This window comes from Malaclemys terrapin, chromosome 8, assembly GCF_027887155.1.
Source record: "Malaclemys terrapin pileata isolate rMalTer1 chromosome 8, rMalTer1.hap1, whole genome shotgun sequence".
Lineage (NCBI taxonomy): Eukaryota > Metazoa > Chordata > Testudines > Emydidae > Malaclemys > Malaclemys terrapin.
The window spans coordinates 4,450,563-4,464,880 of record NC_071512.1 but is presented as its reverse complement, the minus strand read 5'-3'; the positions used below and the strand labels follow the sequence as shown (position 1 = coordinate 4,464,880).

Below are 14,318 nucleotides of genomic sequence, written 5' to 3'. Positions count from 1 at the left end.
GTGTGTATATATATGGACAGTAAGTTGTATTGCAATTTTTTTTACCTCTAAATAAATTTAAACTGTCATGCTTCAGGGCACAAACTGAGATCTGATGTGTATTAGGAAGACGTTTCTCCTTGCTATGAGGTTTCTTGCATTTCCTCTGAAGTGTCCAACGGCTGCCAAAGGCCAGATATTGGTCTAGATGGAGAACTGGTCTAATCCAGGATGGCAGTGCATATGTTTTTGAGGCTCTGACAATGCTCATTTCATATGAATGAGGCTATTTTTTATCCCAGTTGTGACTGTTAAACACTTAGACATTTGAGGATGACATAAGGAAACACTCTATTGGCCATGATTTAATGCTGTTGAGATACCTATATCTTTTATAATCTTCCATTCTTCTGAAGCCATGGAAGTGTGTGAAAATTCTCACCTCCCACATTGGTATGTTTTCTCCTTACTGACATCTGCAGAACTCTGGCTTCATTTTGTTTTCTCAATGTAGAACTCATTAAAAATGTTGGAGCTATAGACTCTGATGAATGAAGTCTTCTTTTCACAGAACAGGCACAGTATGGGCAGTGGCTATGCAGACATCTCCACACTTACCAGTTGGTGGTTTCAGTCCTGAATTAGAGAAGCCAGAGTTGAGAATGGTTTAGTCTCTAACCAACCAGTCCTGACTGCTAAGAGCTAGACTAAGACCGCTCTCATTTCTCATAAGCCCCAAACGTTTGGAAAACTAAGTGGCTGATAGTGATGACTCACCTGGCTTGGGGAAGGTTCTGCTAACCACTGCTGATTGCCTGAGCCCAAGACACAGGTCTCTGTGGTGCATGAATTTGTTGAGCAAAAGTGGTGTCATTGCGACCGATGAGACTCCTGTTGTCTGTGTTGCCATGAAATGATGCATCCTGAGATATCTTCAGTGAAACTGGAAGTGGCAGTGGAGTTCATAAACAGAGGGAATGAATTTTTAAAGGTTAGTTAAAATGTATTTCTATACAGAATGCCCCTTTACGCCCTAGAGGGAATTCAACCCCATATCTGCGGTTTAACTCAGTTGTGGTTTAATTTGCAATTTTCCTTTAACAGATTGCATTAGCATTTTGATTTTTATAGTCCTAGGTGTGACTGAAAGAAACTACCTGGCGTCAGTATGGGTCCAACAGATTGTAGCAATGACCATGAAACAATGCACAGTTCAGCTGAGGCAGCCAGAGTCCCTACTCCAGTTCATATCTTCTTTGTTTCTTTCACCAAGTAGCTTCACCAATCTGCACGACTTTATGCTGTTTAAAGACCTGTCAAACTCTGTTCATCTGGCAGTTATCTTGCATCTGAAGAAGTGAGGTTCTTACCCACGAAAGCTTATGCTCCCAATACTTCCGTTAGTCTTAAAGGTGCCACAGGACCCTCTGTTGCTTTTTACAGATTCAGACTAACACGGCTACCCCTCTGATACTTCACACCATAAATGATATTGTCCTCCCATTGTTTATTTACAAAAGGTTAAGTAATAAAACCATATTGGAGGTCTCTTGTCTTCTCTACTAGAGAAGGGGGGGGAAGTCTCCCCTTGGAGATTCCATTACAGTTGGATCCATTTATCCCTTTCAGTGTTGTGTAATGAAATTGTGTAATATTGTAATTCTCTGCAGGAGAGGGCATAGGCAGTATTCATCTTCTTTCTCTTGGTCCCCTTTTGAAAATGCTGGTTTCCAAGAGCGATGACAGTGGCTATGCAGTCCCTTTGTGTGTCTCATGCCGCAGCAGACAGTCACACTGCTTGATCTACAGGAAACAAGACTACTTCATTCATCTGTTTGCTTATTCTCTCTGAAACGCAGTGTGTTTTATTTCAGTCCAGAGGGTAATTTATGAAGGGCTAAATTTACTCTAATTAATCTCAGCAAAGACCCCTTTTTCTTTCTTTGTGACAGAAAATGAAGTTTTAACTGAAAGAGGCTCACTGTATTTCAGAAATTAAGATAAATTGATACATTCATCTGTGGCTCATTGATTTAATAATTGTGCCGGAATTACAAGAATAGAAGGTTTGTTCATAATAAGAAGACATGCAGATAGAATTTTGAAGCTATGAAATTTCTTGTCAAAAGGGACATTGTCAAATAATTAAGACCCCGATTTTAAAGCTAAGGTACCTACCTTCGGTTTATTTATTATTAGGCTCGGCAGAATACACTTTTTATTTTTATAATTTCAACAGATTTGTTTATTTGTTGTGCTAGATAGCAGAGCAGGCCCATGGACACAGTGATGTAGAATGCGGGAAAAGAGAGTGGAAACTGGCCTTTTTCATGCTTGTGTTTGGTGAAAAACGCAACTGGTGGCTGGATTTTTGTTCTTAAGTAGTGAAAAAAACACAAATCTGAAATAGCAGGAAGTAGTTGCCCCTTATTCCAGTCAGATCCCTGGTTGCAGTCAAAACATCACACACTGACTTCCTAGTTGGCCTCCTTTTCCTGTTATTTCCTCCATCCCTTAAAACAAACAGGAATTGCCACACACAGGCCAAAGAGCCATCTGTCTATCCCAATAGTCAGCCTCCTGTAGGAACCAAGAGGAAAGTGTTTAAAATAAATAAATAAAAAATCTCCCTTCCTGTTTTCTGTTCTTCGTTTTTTCTCCTCCACCCACCACCAATGAGAGGAATGTGTATCCTTGCATCAACTTGCATAATACAGTAACCCCACTGTGTCAGCCATTCCCATCCAAGGGAACCTAGATACTACAATGATGAGGGCTCTAGAAATACCTCTTCTGATTCCCTTTTGTTAGTAAGGCTACGTCTACACTACCACTTTTGTCTGTATAATTTATGTCGCCATCAGGGATGTGAGAAAACCACACACCCAAGCGTCATAAGTTCCATGGACAGAAGCGCCGACGTGAACAGCGCTGTCGGTGGGAGAGCTCTCTCTCAGCTGCATAGAGCAGCTATCCAAGCGATTGAACAGCTGCAACGGTACAGCTATGCCGCTGTAACCTCGCTAGTATAGATATGGCCCTACTCTAATGCCCATGCTGTCCTGTCTTCTTACCTCAGTCACAGATAGTGCCTCTTGCGTTTATTCTGGTGATCACAAATTGCTGTGCTTCTCTAAGCCCTCTTCCAGAAGCATCAAACGTGAACACTTTCCCAATGTCCACAGCACGACACAGGTTGCATGTTTTACAACAAGTCCAAATACTCCGCAGTTGCCAGCTGCATGATAAGTGTCTGTGCTTCCCTCCTGCCACCCCGCCTCCTACGTTAGCAGCACGTTTCTGATTTACGTTTCACCGTTGGCCCCGCTGCAGGTGCTCAGCATAGGGCACAGCTGCAAAGGGGTTGCATCTGACAATGTGGCTAGTGTCATTGCTCAAATTAGCACTCATTGTGAGCCTTCGCTGCTTATTCTGAGCGTGTATTCAGGCAACTCTCCAGCAGCTCACATGTTTGCCCACAGTGAAACAGACCAGGCATTCTACTGCTTTCTCTTAAGTCAGCGCAGAATACTTAATTCTGGAGGGGCTCGGCTTTGGATAAAGGGCCGCCTCTTTCCCTTCTCCCACTCCTTTGAAAGGCAGAGTTGATCTCCGTTTATCACCTAGCATTGCGGTCTCTATTCATCCCTGGCTACCAAATGAAGCCCGGATCAGGCGGCAAACTAGTTTCCTACCAAACACCAGCAGGAAGGTGGAAAACACCCCAAAAGGAGATACTGGACACGGCTGTTGTCGCTCTGTCAAATACTCCAGACGGGGGGAAGGGGCCCCACGGATAATGACTGCTGCAGGAGGGGACTGCTTTGTGCAGTCACACACAATTCCAAATTTCTTTGTTATTTTAATCCCCTTTAGAGAACTAAGTTGCAGCTTTGGTGGTGACGGAGGCTCACAGTAAGTGGGACTGAGATCTACCCATTTGCTCTTTCCTATTGCTTCCTTTGCTCTTACCTTCTTCCTCCTGTACAGAGAACTCCCTGATCTATCCAGTGCTCCCTTTCCCTCCCACCTGCCTCAGAGACAGCAACCCACTCTCCTCTCCACCCACTTGTCCCTTACTTTCCTATTACCCTTGTAGATAGTAGAAGGTTGGCTTTCTTTCCAAGATCTGGCTGATTCCTTTGCTGCTTCCCAGTTCTCGTGGGGCAGCATGTGGTCATTCCGGCATATTCTCTGGAAATTGTAGACTTTGTACATCCAGATAGTTTGGAATTATACTCTAACAGTGCTGTTTTTTCCTAAAGACTTGTATGACATTGCTACTTGGAGCAGCAGACCACAAATGTACTAGCATAACGTGAGGATAGTGGAGAAGGGGTGAAATATTACTTTGTTTCCCTATCACATTCCATCAGAAGTTCTAAATTGCAGATAGTGAATGAAGCATTACAGTCTGCCAGAGAAGACTGGGATAATATTACCTGTTGTAGAGTTAATCTGCCTAGGTGAGAAATTCTGGCCCCATTGAAGTCAGTTGCAAAACTCCTATTGACTTCATTGGGGCCAGGATTTGACCCCAGTTCTCCTGATTCCAGACCACCTTCCCTCAAGACCCAGGATTGCAGGAGTTGTGAATATTTATTTCCATTACTCCGGAAAGAGATGTGATTAGATCACCAGATGAGTTACTAGCTCCCCTGACTGCCTTTATATGTAGTCCTCAAGGAGCTTTAGTGATGGCTACTAGACCCTTGAAGCTCATCTCCTCAAAATGAAACTTTGATATCTACTGTCATGGTAGCCAGGGAAGATAGGAAGTTCCACATTATATCAGCTCCACTCAGAATAAACACAGAACCATCCCAGCTCTGTTTTTAATATGGAAAAAGGCAACAGATCATGACAAACGTTCTTGTGAAGGCAACGGTCCTGCCTTACAGAAAAGGAAAGTTGACTCAGCACTTTACTTTAAAATGGTGTATTATTACTGTTGTATTATGTCTCATACAGATTAACTGTAGGCCTTACTTAAAACCACCTGACATGGGTAATTGATTTCACCCATTCTCTCAGCTGGCACACAGCTATTTTGAATTTGTTTGTCCTGCAGTTACTTGACAAATCCTTGATTACCGTATATATGTTTTTCCTTCAATGCTAACTTTCTAATTCTTTCTGTTAGCCATGTTTTGCTGATGCCTGTCACACTCCTTCCCCCCCCCCCTTTCCTCCAGTTTTATAGATAAGAGCTGGTAATTGTCTTCATGCAGGCTGTAATGAATTCTGTCATCACACAAAGAAGCTTGCTAATAAAACACATCAACGCAGCAATGAAAATGAATGGGAAGCATGCTTTAAAATTAGATTTGTACTTCTTGAGTGCCACATTGTCACTTACAGAATGAGGAAATATTTAAAAGGCACCAAAAGCTGAGCTGAATATATTTGAAAGCTCCTTGTGGTACGTCAGTAGGACTCACCAAGCTTGTTGCTTCATTCCCAGAGTGCTGCAATTGCACAGAAGTCAATAGGCAGCCAAATATTTTAAATCATGGTCAGAAAAGTGGATGTAGAAATTACTATCTGTATGTTCCATGTTCTTTCAGCAATTTACTTGGCTTAATAGTCTGTCTCCTCTTGGGATCTTTTGTAATGATGTCTTCTATTGTGATTGTAATCGTCTCTGATGCCAGGTGACGTCTTCCATCAATGATACTGATACTTCACATCCTTGTGAAGTGCTTTGAGATCTACTGGTGAAAAGTGCTGTATAAAATGTAGGAATGACTACGGAGGTTCAGTCTAAGCCTATTTCTCTGGTCTGTGTAGGTTCTCACACCCTGTTCACCCCCCTAGTATCAGTGCTATCCAAAAATTGTAAATCTGTGGCTTACCTTAGCTCATCTAGCAAGGGTGTTCCAGGGCAGCTGATCTTATTCCTACTGACTGCACGCTGCCTGAGTCTGTGGTCCCAGAGAGGAAGAGTGTCTTTGGATAGCTTGGTCCCAGTGCACTGAGTCTTGACGATTAAGACCAGGACTTGGTAGCTCAAGGGCAGATAGTGCCTGGATCCAAGCCCCAAAATTATGTGCTCCTGTCAGTCTGCATGTTATAAGGTGGCAGCTGTATGCTGAACCAATGGAGGTTCCTTAGATTCTGTGGATTCACCCAGACGTATGATGTGTTGTAACAATCTAATGTGGCAGGCATGTGCATGATCACTACGGCCAGACCTGTGTCTGACAAGATGGGAGGCAGTCTTCTGTCCATTACTGTTATTGTGGGTGACCTGTTTTAGGAGTCCAAGGATGATTGTGTCTTGGAGGCAGGAGAAGAAGGGGTTCTAGGGCACATGTGCTTTGCTCTCTCGCTCTTTTTTCCTTTTCCCTTTCATATCTCCCACACGTGGTGAAGGTGAGGCAGGAGGAGCTGTGCAGTGGAAAGGAGATGAGTGAATGTAGGGCATGGAATGATGAGGCAGGAGAAGGGAACAGGGGTGTAGTCGTTTAAAAAAAGAAGTGGGTAAACTAATCTAAATTAAATTCCATATTCCCTAATGAGAAGTGGGAATTCCATATTCCCTAATGACTACGCTGCTGGGGGTGGGAGAGACTGCTTATACGTTTTAAACTTGGGTTCAGGCAGTCCTTTTATCGGCACACAATGCTAATGCCCTGGGATGAGGAAGAGCACAGCTGGTGTAGCCCTCCCACAGGAGTAGTGCCTTAGGTAGAAGCAAGGTACCGTTATTTCTCTGCCTTAGTGGGACCTTCAGCCTTATTGATCACTAAAGCTCTGCAGGGTTTCCCTGGCTCAGAAGACTCTGAAGTCCTCCTACACAGACTATCTGCACTGGGAACTCCTAAACTCCAGGTTTCTCTCGCTGCTCCTGCAGCCATCCTTGCTTCCCAACCAAGTTCCATACATTGAATCCTGCTTTCTGTCCCAAAAGCCTTGCAGAGCTGCTGAACCCCATAGCAGAGCTGCATTTTGTGGGCTTAAAATATCACTGTATAATACTGAATTCTTGGTCCCTAGGTCAATAGAAATTCTGATTATGTCCAAGTAGTGAAATCCTATTCCAGCCACTGCTGCAACCTGCTACTAATGTAACTTGTATTGCACAGGCGTTAGAGTAAGGAACACCACTCTAATAGTACCAGTAGAAAGGACAACTGAAAGCACTCCAAAAGTTAAATGGAGTACCGACTTTATTCCTCTACAGTAACTATCCTGTCCTCTCAAGATACAACAGTAATTAAAAAAAATACTAAAGGAACAAAAATCCATAGACCAGAGTTTCAGTCAAAATTCCTTTTTGTATTCTTTCCAACAACAAACATTTGATTAAAATATTCTGGGTTAGTGGAATTCTGGTCTCAGGAAACTGATAATATAAAGAGATGAAACTTCATTAAGCTGTACACAAGAAATGACAATGATTATTAAATGGCATGGGGCCAGTAGATAGAGATGAAACTCCAAAGGACTTTAGTGTTATAACTAGTAATTATGCAGCAGCCTTGGCCAAATCTTTCATTCCCTTTCTAAATATTTAATATTGTATCCGTAGAATGTTAATGAATTGCCTTCTCTGCATGGAGCTGTGGACTAAACTCATTGTACAGTGAATTGCAGGAGTCCAAATTAACCATGATGAAGACATGGACCAATAATGCTGCCTTAGTTTGCAGGCCCTTGGTCACCATCTTGTAATATATATTGATGGGTTGGATCACAGAAACCCCCTTGGGAACTGCCAACTGATGGGCCAAGACTACTTCTGCCCCTGCTTTCCCTGCCAGCTCAGGACTCCAGCCCCCCTTCTTGCTGAGCCAGACATGCCCGTCTGCCCCGACACAGACCCAGGGTCTGAACCACGTGCCCCAAAGCTGCAGACTTAGCAACTTATAGAAGTGTTCCTGTCTTTACCACTCAGATGCCCAACTCCCAATGGGGTCCAAACCCCAAATAAATCCATTTTACCCTGTATAAAGCTTATACTAGGTAAACTCATAAGTTGTTTGCCCTCTATAACACTGATAGAGATGCACAGCTATTTGCGCCCCTCCCCCCCCCCACATATTAATACACACTCTGGGTTAATTAATAAGTAAAAAGTGATTTTATTAAGTACAGAAAGTAGGATTTAAGTGGTTCCAAGTAATAGCAGACAGAACAAAGTGAATTACCAAGTGAAATAAAATAAAACACGCAAGTCTGTCTAAGAAAACTGAATACAAATAAAACCTCACCAGTTCCAGTAAGCTTCCTTTTACAGACTAGTCCCCTGCTAGTCTGGGTCCAGCAATCACTCACACCCCCTGTAGTTAATGTCCTTTGTTCAAGTTTCTTTCAGGTATCCTTGGGGGTGGAGAGGCTATCTCTTTAGCCAGCTGAAGACAAAATGGAGGGGTCTCTCCCAGGCTTAAATAGACTTTCTCTTGTGGGTGGAGACCCCCTCCTCTCACCTATGCAAAGTCCAGCTCCAAGATGGAGTTTTGGAGTCACATGGGCAAGTCACATGTCAATGCATGAGTGAGTTTCTTACCAGCCAAGCCACATTCCTGGGAAAGCTCCGATATGGATTGGCGTCTTTGAGTTCATTGTTGGCTTACGTGCTTCTTGATTGGGCAGTTAATTTGCACATTCCTTTCTCAAGAAGCTGACCAAATGCTTCACTAAGGTTATCATGCAAGTATACAGCCAATATTCCTAACTTCAAGTTCAAAAACGATACATGCATACAAATAGCAGGAATGTATTCAGTAGAACATAACCATTACAGAGCTATGTTACATGGCATATGTAGCATAAAACATATTCCAGTTATATCATATATACATTCAGAAGCATATTCCCATGAAGCCTTATGGGGTACACAGTCACATACATATATATATATATATCACATATAGAGCTTTTGGGTACTGAGGTGGGATTTGGGTATCAAATCAAGGGCAAGACAATGTCAAGTGTGTCCTACTAAATGAAAGCAAGAGAAAATAGAAGCAGCTGTTTGAAGATCAGTAGGAACCAGGAATATACCTAATGGAGCCTCCGTCAGGGAGTTAAATGTTTGTCTGCCCCTCCTTTGCCAAGACAAGCACTTTATATTAAAAAAAAAAAAAAAAAAAAAAAAAAAAAGCCAACTGAATCGGACGCCAGTCCTCTAATAAAAGTGCAATATCTTATTTTTAACTTATAGATTAGATGTTCTCTGATTGGCTGAAGCACCTAAACCTACTGGAATGCATTTACTCACTGGTACAGAAAGCAGCATTCACTCTCTTGCATTCACTTAGTCAGGCAAAAAGATTACATCCGCATTAATCTAGGTATAAAAGAAAGATGTTAAAGGATGTTGGCACAGAATCAATGTCTCTGCATGGAAAATAAACTTCTTGGCCTCACCTTGACACTAATCAAGCATCAGGTCATTATTCTGCAACTAATGCTCTGTTCCATTGACTTTCTTACCTTTTTTTTTTTTAATGTAATTGTTTTCACCAGACAGGGACTTCCACTAATTGGAGGGCTGCAGAAGCTAGGAGTGTGTGTCTGCATTAAAAGCATAGCATTGATCTCCTAGACCTAGACTTTGCTCTGATACCCAGCGACAGTACAAAAGCATGGAAGCCAGTATTTTCTGGTTTGAAGCTTAGACAGGCTTGTGAATAATTCCATCAAGGGTGTTTGTGTAGCACATGATCTGACCTATAGTGTTCTCCCCCCAAGTTACTTTTGCCTGACGCAGAGCACAGGATTTGGCATGGGGATCCAATTTTTAATCCCTATGTGCAATAATACACCATTCCACCTTAATTTGGGAAATAATCTGTCAGAGCTGTGCTGTTCAGAAAGAGTCCTTAGCTTCTTCCCACCTGATGGCCAAGGATCTAAAGCATCTCTACGGCCAATATGCTAATCCTTTGGCTAAACTGAAAGATGCCCCCCTGTGAGCAGCCAGCAATCAGGTTTGAATCAGTCTGTAAAGTACAAAGCTTCTGTAAATTTTCCTATATTGAAAGTGTTTTGCTTTTCAACTGAAGTGAATTCCAATTGTCTCTGTCCCTCTCTGCCATCCTACAGGTGTGGATGTGTGGGGGTCGCATGGAGGACATCCCTTGCTCCCGAGTGGGTCATATCTACAGGAAATACGTTCCTTACAAGGTTCCAACAGGAGTCAGTCTGGCGAGGGTAAGTGTTTTTCTAAATAACCTTCCTTTGCAACTTCAGAGGCCCAGGGACAGGCATTTTGAGTACTCCACAAGCCTCAACTCTCCCTAGCTTGTATCATGCTTAGAGACAGAAAAAGACGTACTGGCTTAGCAAATTTGTCCCTCTGTTAGGGCAAGGTACATTCATTCTCCCCTGCCCCCTCCAATAGAGTGGAAATCTAATAGTAACCAGAAGCTACTCTGGATCTTGACCAAAATTTTCAGGGCATTTGGAGTTATGGGGCTGTGTGCTTGGCTGGCTGTCGGCAATACAATCCCAGTAAAAGGTACGGTATGCTTTTATCATTGTGTAAAATTTCAATGTCATGATAGCTTAGGAGACATTCTGGGCAGTGTGGTACAGGATGGTGATTCAATGATAGAAAGACCTTTCAGCCTCATAGCATGTTATAGGTGTTCATAATATGGTAATACTCTGTTTAAATAAAGGGATCTCATTATATTCCAATATAATTAATATAAGCTCCTAGGCCCGTTTTATGGAGGTGGTGTGCAGGTTTCCTTTGAGGATGAGGACTGAGAGGTCAGATATGGTGTGATCATTTTGTGAAAAGTATTCACCCATGGGCAATACGATGTTTATCATTTTTCTGTGTGAATTCACCCACGCATAGTGATTGCTTCGTTTCACCCACATAGTTGTTACTGGGGTGTTTAGTGCACTGGATGAAGTGCACCACGTTTTGATAGGCATGAATCTTGAAGGGCGAATTGTGCAGAGTATTGATCATTGAAGCAGTGGAGATACAGCTACGGGTTCAGACACTCAGATACCACTGAGAAAATCCAGGATTTACACTTCAACCCACTTAAAAACACCTTCACCAAACAAGGACACTCTACCAGAGAAGTACATCGCCCCATTGAGCAAACCACCCTTCTACTTATCTACAAGGGGAATAGGAAAGTAAGGGACAAGTGGGTGGAGAGGAGAGTGGGTTGCTGTCTCTGAGGCAGGTGGGAGGGAAAGGGAGCATTGGATAGATCAGGGAGTTCTCTGTACAGGAGGAAGAAGGTAAGAGCAAAGGAAGCAATAGGAAAGAGCAAATGGGTAGATCTCAGTCCCACTTACTGTGAGCATCCGTCACCACTAAAGCTGCAACTTAGTTCTCTAAAGGGGATTAAAATAACAAAAAGAAATTTGGAATTGCAGTCCCCTCCTGCAGCAGTCATTATCGGTGGGGCCCCTTCCCCCCGTCTGGAGTATTTGACAGAGCGACAACAGCCGTGTCCAGTATCTCCTTTTGGGGTGTTTTCCACCTTCCTGCTGGTGTTTGGTAGGAAACTAGTTTGCCTCCTGATCCGGGCTTCATTTGGTAGCCAGGGATGAATAGAGACCGCAATGCTAGGTGATAAACGGAGATCAACTCTGCCTTTCAAAGGAGTGGGAGAAGGGAAAGAGGCAGGCCTTTATCCAAAGCGGAGCCCCTCCAGAATTAAGTATTCTGCGCTGACTTAAGAGAAAGCAGTAGAATGCCTGGTCTGTTTCACTGTGGGCAAACATGTGAGCTGCTGGAGAGTTGCCTGAATACACGCTCAGAATAAGCAGCGAAGGCTCACAATGAGTGCTAATTTGAGCAATGACACTAGCCACATTGTCAGATGCAACCCCTTTGCAGCTGTGCCCTATGCTGAGCACCTGCAGCGGGGCCAACGGTGAAACGTAAATCAGAAACATGCTGCTAACGTAGGAGGCGGGGTGGCAGGAGGGAAGCACAGACACTTATCATGCAGCTGGCAACTGCGGAGTATTTGGACTTATTGTAAAACATGCAACCTGTGTCGTGCTGTGGACATTGGGAAAGTGTTCACGTTTGCTTCTGGAGAGAATAGAATAGAATGTCAGGGTTGGAAGGGACCTCAGGAGGTCATCTGGTCCAACCCCCTGCTCAAAGCAGGACCAATCCCCAGACACGTTTTTTTTTGCCCCAGATCCCTAAATGGCCCCCTCAAGGATTGGCCAATGCTCAAACCACTGAGCCAGCACAGCAATTTGTGATCACCAGAATAAACACAAGAGGCACGATCTGTGACTGAGGTAAGGAGACAGGACAGCATGAGCACTAGCGTTACTAACGGAAAGAAAGCAGAAGAGGTATTTCTAGGGCACCCATCATAGTAACTAGGCCCCCTTGCATGGAAGTGGCTGACACGCAGGTTTTTTTGCAGTGGCGGTGTAGCCGTCTTGGTCCAAGGATATGAGAGCCACCAGGTGTGTGAGGAACTTCTGTTTGTGAAAGACAAGCTTTTGAAATTATACAGAGCTCTTCTTCGGGTCTGGGAAAGGTACTCAGTGTGTCACAGCTAACTACAGTTTATTTAGACTAAAGAGTAAAACACGTTTCAGGAGACCATTTAAGAGGAAGTGGGCAATTAACACGTTTTCTGTCATAGGACATCACCTACAAAAGACGAGCCTGGGAACTTGACTTCATAAAATCATGCTATCAGAAATATTGGTTTCATGAGTACAACAGTCCGGTAACTCACTAACCTCCTTTGTCCTGTGACTACAGAAGTGTTAATTGCCTACTTCCTCTTAGATGGTCTCCTGCATCACTTTCCCCTCTTATGCTAAATAATTTGTCACCTTGTATCTAGCTCTGACACTTGTCTGTACCTTTCCCAGACCTGAAGAAGAGCTGTGTTTTAACTCTGTCTCGTTCCCCCCAGAAATTGATCCAACAAAAGATATCACCTCACCCACCTTGTGTCTCCAATATCCTGGCACCAACACGGCTACAACACTGCAAACAATGTTGTAATGATTGGTTTTGTGTTTGATATTTACATGGCAAATTTTTGCAAATTTATTAAAACTTCCTAAATTAATAGTAAAAGACAAACAGAGTCCCTTCATCCTCATACCTCACACTGTACTGGAAGAGTAAGTTAGAGGAAAGGCCTATCCAGTCAAATTTCTTCAATATTGTAGTTGAGAAAGAAGGAAGATTATATCCCTAGCACTAACAACGAGGAGGTCTTGTGGCACCTTCCGATGAAGTGGGTTCTAGCCCACAAAAGCTTATGTCCAAATAAATGTGTTTGTCTCTCAGGTGCCACAAGGACTCCTAGTTGTTTTTGCTGATACAGACTAACACGGCTACCCCTCTATGATGTTGTATTACTCTGAGCAGTTTTCTGTGTTTAACCCGTTTTGCTGTGGCCAGGGAGAGGGGGATTCTAACCTGGCGGGAAAAAGCTGTTTGTCTATGAATGGAGTTTCTGAATGTCTGTCTAATGTCTCAGAAGTGAATCTGGAATTAGATCAAGCACAGAAAGATCTCATTGGTCAGGAAAATGTTTCTCAGGAGCAGATTAAAGTGGATGGTCAGGTTGAAGCCCTAACTGAGGAAGGAAAGGGGAGATTTTTGATGGGTAATGGATTGTTGGCTAGTACAGCTTGTAAAAGTGAAACTTGTCGTCCTTAGCACTATATGCTGCAGTTTTCTACCTCTGGTTTCCAAGTAAATTGAAAAAGGGTAGTAGCGTCCTCTGGTGGGAAAAGATAATAGAAACAGAACGGATAGAAAACTAAACCAAGAAACAGTGCTCCTACCTGGCTATATCTACATCAGAGGGTCAGAACATCTCACTTGAACGAGACTGTGCCCTAATGATATATTTGGAATGTATTAAAGTAATGACCTCAGAGAGAGATGCAGTGTTCTTCTGTTCATCTCCCCTGCAATGTTAGAATCCTCCGATTCCTTGTTAACTCCTCCAGGATGTCAGAGGGAATTAGGGGGAGGAGGGCGTGTCCTGCTGGAAACCTTGGAATCACCAGACTTGGAGAACATTTAGGCTAAGGTTTACATTTAGTTGGTGGCAAATCAGATCATAAAGTGACGCCTCAGGAAGGGAGGGTGTTGGACTGTATTTGGAGCTGGATAAGAATGTCACTTGCTTGCAATTACCTTAGCTGGTTTTGCTTCTAATCCTCCGTGGCAAATGCATTGCTGCCAGTTGTGCATTCCATTGAAATTGGTACGTCAGGTGTACTTGTGCTCGGCAGTCCAGCGAGTTTATTCCAGTGAGAGTGCCTAATGTTGCCAGGCAGCAGTGAGGGAGCTAATGACATATTGTACTCACTATGTTAGGCAGCACAGCAGGTGCTTTGTGCTGGATGTACTGGGG

At 43.3% G+C, this 14,318-nt stretch overlaps 1 protein-coding gene across 1 annotated transcript in view; it reads left to right on the top strand.

The window, feature by feature from the left end:
- GALNT10 (polypeptide N-acetylgalactosaminyltransferase 10) overlaps positions 1–14,318 on the top strand; it is a 125,638-nt gene that overhangs the window by 99,192 nt on the left and 12,128 nt on the right. Inside the window, exon 8 of the mRNA XM_054036860.1 lies at positions 10,033–10,140. Within this exon, the coding sequence (XP_053892835.1) occupies positions 10,033–10,140 (108 nt within the window). The remainder of the gene's footprint in view (positions 1–10,032; positions 10,141–14,318) is intronic.